Raw genomic sequence first — 3,829 nt, 5'->3', positions numbered from 1 at the left:
CTTTTCTAAGTACTAAATGGTTCCGACAATGGCAAGGCAATACCTTTTACTGTGACGAGTTATTGTTGACCGAATCCACTAAGAACTTCATTGACGTTTTTTTGTTTGTTTGAAAAATAGTTCGATGCTTTTAATAAAACACCCGTTATATGGATACATATATTCTATAGCTTCTAAGGACCGCAGTAGCTCAAAATTTGCTGTTAGAGAAATGGTATAAAACCTCACTGCATTTGCAATTGAAATTCAATCAGCGATTGTCGCTGAACGTCAGTCACTCTATTGCATTTGAATTAAAACCTTTGAATTAAAAATGAAACAAATCTTGATTCTCGCTGCAAGTGCATTGCTGTTGGTACAGGTAGATTGATTTAAAAAACAAATGTATCTCTTAAAATATCTCATAGTTATTTTATTTATACATACATAAACACATTATAAATATAATCAAATATTTTCCACAACAGCTCGTTCACGCTTTACCTCATACAAAACGAGAGTCGGTCGCGGTTGCTGTGCATGAGAACCATGTCTCTAAGGATGCCTCATATGAAGAAGTCGATCCCAAGCTAAAACTTTTCTTTTTCACTCTTGCCAGAATGACTGTAGTAGCCCAATGGACACTCGATAAAGGTAGCGAAGTGCTTAAGAATGCCGTGAAGGAATTAAATGAAATTCCCGACAAAGACGAGCTGTTGCAAGCGAATATTATCCGTATGTCTCGCATTGCTAATGAAATTTCTCAGAAGGAAGATGGACGCCAAGGCATTAAAAAACGGGCCCAATATACGGCTGATTTCTTTAAATTGTTAGATGACTTTGAAAAAATTCCCGATGATTCGAAATTAAAAATTACGATAAAGACAGCTTTAGAAAATAATGGTTTCACGAAGTTTGTAAGCGAAGTGAAAGAGAAATACCTTGCTTTTGCTAAGAATTTCGAGCATGTTTTTGGTGAATTCCTTAAAGAAATGACTCCCGCGGAAAAATCAAAGAATTCCAAATTAGTTCAGTGGTTTGAGGAATTCAAGGCTGAAACTAATATGATGAAGAAATTTGACAAATTTAACGATTTCTTTGATCTCATCTGATTTATTCCAGATTACGAAAATAAAGTACATCATTGAGTAACGAAAGGCTAATGTGTTTCATTTGATTTGTGGTGTATTCAGCTTTTTTGTGGTTATGTACAAAAATCTAGGGTATCCTAGCAAAACTACCGAGCATGTGGATTTACAAGTATAAGCACTTTTATATAATAGTACAAAACCGCGTGTCCACTAAAGTTAAAAAAACTGGTTTCCGCGCTTCTCGCTATCCAACAAAATGGCAGACCTCCTTTTTTGGCCAACGAGAACACTGTGATATATTACACAAAGCATATGCCAGCAAATTTAACACGTTCACGCCGGCGGCGTATTTCTTATTTCCTTCCCATAGGCGGCTGCACTTAAAGCAATTCTCTCTATCGGACGGGATCTAATCCAGAGGGTAAAGCAAAAATTTTTCACAAGTGTAGCTGTTTTTTGCATTACTGTTTTAACGCTGTTGCTGTTATGTATGGGGTCAATTTTCTGTGAATTCTTCCAATCGTTCTGTTAATCTTCTAAATAGTGAAAAATGTTGAGAATAGTGTTGAAATTTATAAAAAATCGTATCTTTTTGTAAGTGTTAGTTGATTAGCATTTTTTCTTTTTTCTTAATTTCTTGCCCATAATATAGGGAAGATGGATATGGAACTAAGCGATTCCTCTGACGAAGTTCTGCATATAATGAAAGTATGGTCCCATGAAGAGGACGTCTGGGTTTTCGTCAATACATTCCAGGCAAACGACATAAGTATGGCGTGAAGTTATATAAACTGTGTTTGCCTGAAGGTTACACTTACAACCTGGAAATTTATGCCGGAAAAAATGAAACGATCATTGAGAAATCACATTCTCATGATGTAGTAATGAGATTACTAAATGGGTTATTATTTGAGGGACAGATACTATTTACAGATAGTTATTATACGAGCGTTCCTTTGGCTGAAGAACTTTTACAGAAAAATACATTTATTTGTGGTACTGTAAAAATAAACAAAAAATTTCTTCCACCGCAGGCAAAACAAAAACAAAAACGTGGTGGAATTATGAGTTTCGAAAATCGTAGTGGTGTAAAATTTTTGAAATGGACTGACAAAAGACCAGTTTCCATGTTAACTACATCAAAGAATCACCGGTGTAGATTTGTGCAAGGAAAAAATGGCAAAGTAAAGCCAGATGTCGTGTTTGACTACAATATTGCAAAAAAAGGTGTTGATTTATCAGACCAAATATCAGGGTATTACAGTTGTTTACGAAAAACGATTAAATGGTACCGAAAAGTAGTAATACAATTAATATGCGGAACTTCCCTCGTAAATGCTTGGTGTATACATCAAAAATATGGCAATAAAAATATGAATATGTTACAATTTAGGGAAGATATTATTGATCACCTTTTGCCCAATGGAGAAGTGGCAAATAAAAATCAAGTACCGTCACATAAACATGTTCTTCAATCATATAAGGGACCTGCAAGAGAGTCCCGTAAACGATGTAAAGAATGCTATAAAAATTATCTAAGAAAAAGGGCAGAGATTATGCCACTAAAAGAACTACAAGAGTTAGGACGTATTGTAGGCAATCCAAGGGTCACCCAGCACTTTGCTTAAAATGTTTTAACAAATTACACAAAAACCAAAAAATAATATAATTGAATTTTTATGTTAATCTTATTAAATTTTAGTCATTATTTTATAACATTTAATTATTATGTTTATGTTATTGAATTGAAGTTATGTTTATAATAGTTTATTAACTATAATTATTATTAAAAATAAATGTTTGCAATGAATATACTTTAAAATTTTATTATTTTAATTTTCAACTATATCGAAATTATTCCTACTTACTTAAAGATCTAAATGTTTGATATTATGCACCGTCTAATAGCAGAATCAAATGCGTACCACCGGTGGTACGCGCCGCCCTTGAGGCAGACTTGTGCGAGCCACCGGTGGTACGCGCCGGCGTGAACGTGTTAAATGATTCATCAATATGGTTTCATTTCATTGACAAACACATTTTCGGCATTTGTGTAAATATGACATAAGTAATAGGCACGCCACGTATACCCGTATATTGGGCAAAAAGTAAGGTGAATTTGGTTGAAAATGAAAAATGCGTGGAATTTTTGGCGAAACGGTCACGAAGAACGAGTGCAGTGTGAGACGGTGCATTATCGCGATGCAAAAACCAAGAGTTGTTGGCCCATAATTCTGATCTTTTTAGACGAATTGCTTCACGTATTTTCGGTCTGGCCTCGCCTTTAGCACGATATTCGCTTGATTGGTCGGTTGTTTCAGGGTCGTAAGCATAAAATCAAGTCTCATCTCCCGTAATGAAGCATTTGAGCTTGTCCTGATAGTCTGAAAGCATTGTTTCACACACATCAACGTGACGACTTTTTGCCAAGAAATTGAAAGTTTTCGGTACCAAACGAGATTTGACTTTCGTAGGCCCAAATGGTGTTTCAAAATGGTTTTCACAGATCCTTCTGATATTCCGATCATATCAATAAGGTCTTTAACAGTCAACCGACGATTTTTGACCACTAACTCCTTCACTTTATTGACGTGTTGGTCATCTGTTGACGTCGATGGTCGTCCGGAGCGCTCCAAGTCATCAACATGTTCTCGACCCTCTTTGAAGTCTTTGTACCACTTATAAACATTTTTCTGCGACATGGTCGAATAACCAAATGCCTTCTGCAACATGCTAAACGTTTCCGCAGTCGCAATTTC

General features: G+C 35.6%; 1 protein-coding gene across 1 annotated transcript; it reads left to right on the top strand.

Moving 5' to 3' along the window:
* Positions 1–259: 259 nt before the first annotated feature.
* Positions 260–1,136, top strand: LOC129253297 (uncharacterized). Its single transcript, XM_054891600.1, has 2 exons — positions 260–361; positions 468–1,136. Exons 1-2 carry the CDS (start codon positions 314–316, stop codon positions 1,089–1,091), a joined length of 672 nt encoding a protein of 223 aa, XP_054747575.1. The 5' UTR covers positions 260–313; the 3' UTR covers positions 1,092–1,136.
* Positions 1,137–3,829: the final 2,693 nt, after the last annotated feature.

Source organism: Anastrepha obliqua, chromosome 1 (assembly GCF_027943255.1).
Source record: "Anastrepha obliqua isolate idAnaObli1 chromosome 1, idAnaObli1_1.0, whole genome shotgun sequence".
Classification (NCBI taxonomy): domain Eukaryota; kingdom Metazoa; phylum Arthropoda; class Insecta; order Diptera; family Tephritidae; genus Anastrepha; species Anastrepha obliqua.
This window is presented reverse-complemented; position numbering and strand designations above follow the sequence as displayed.

Coding starts and splice junctions, on each gene's coding strand:
- LOC129253297 (XM_054891600.1), top strand. CDS start 314: ATGAAACAAATCTTGATTCTCGCTGCAAGTGCATTGCTGTTGGTACAG. Junction 362..467: donor GTGCATTGCTGTTGGTACAG/GTAGATTGATTT, acceptor TTTCCACAACAG/CTCGTTCACGCTTTACCTCA.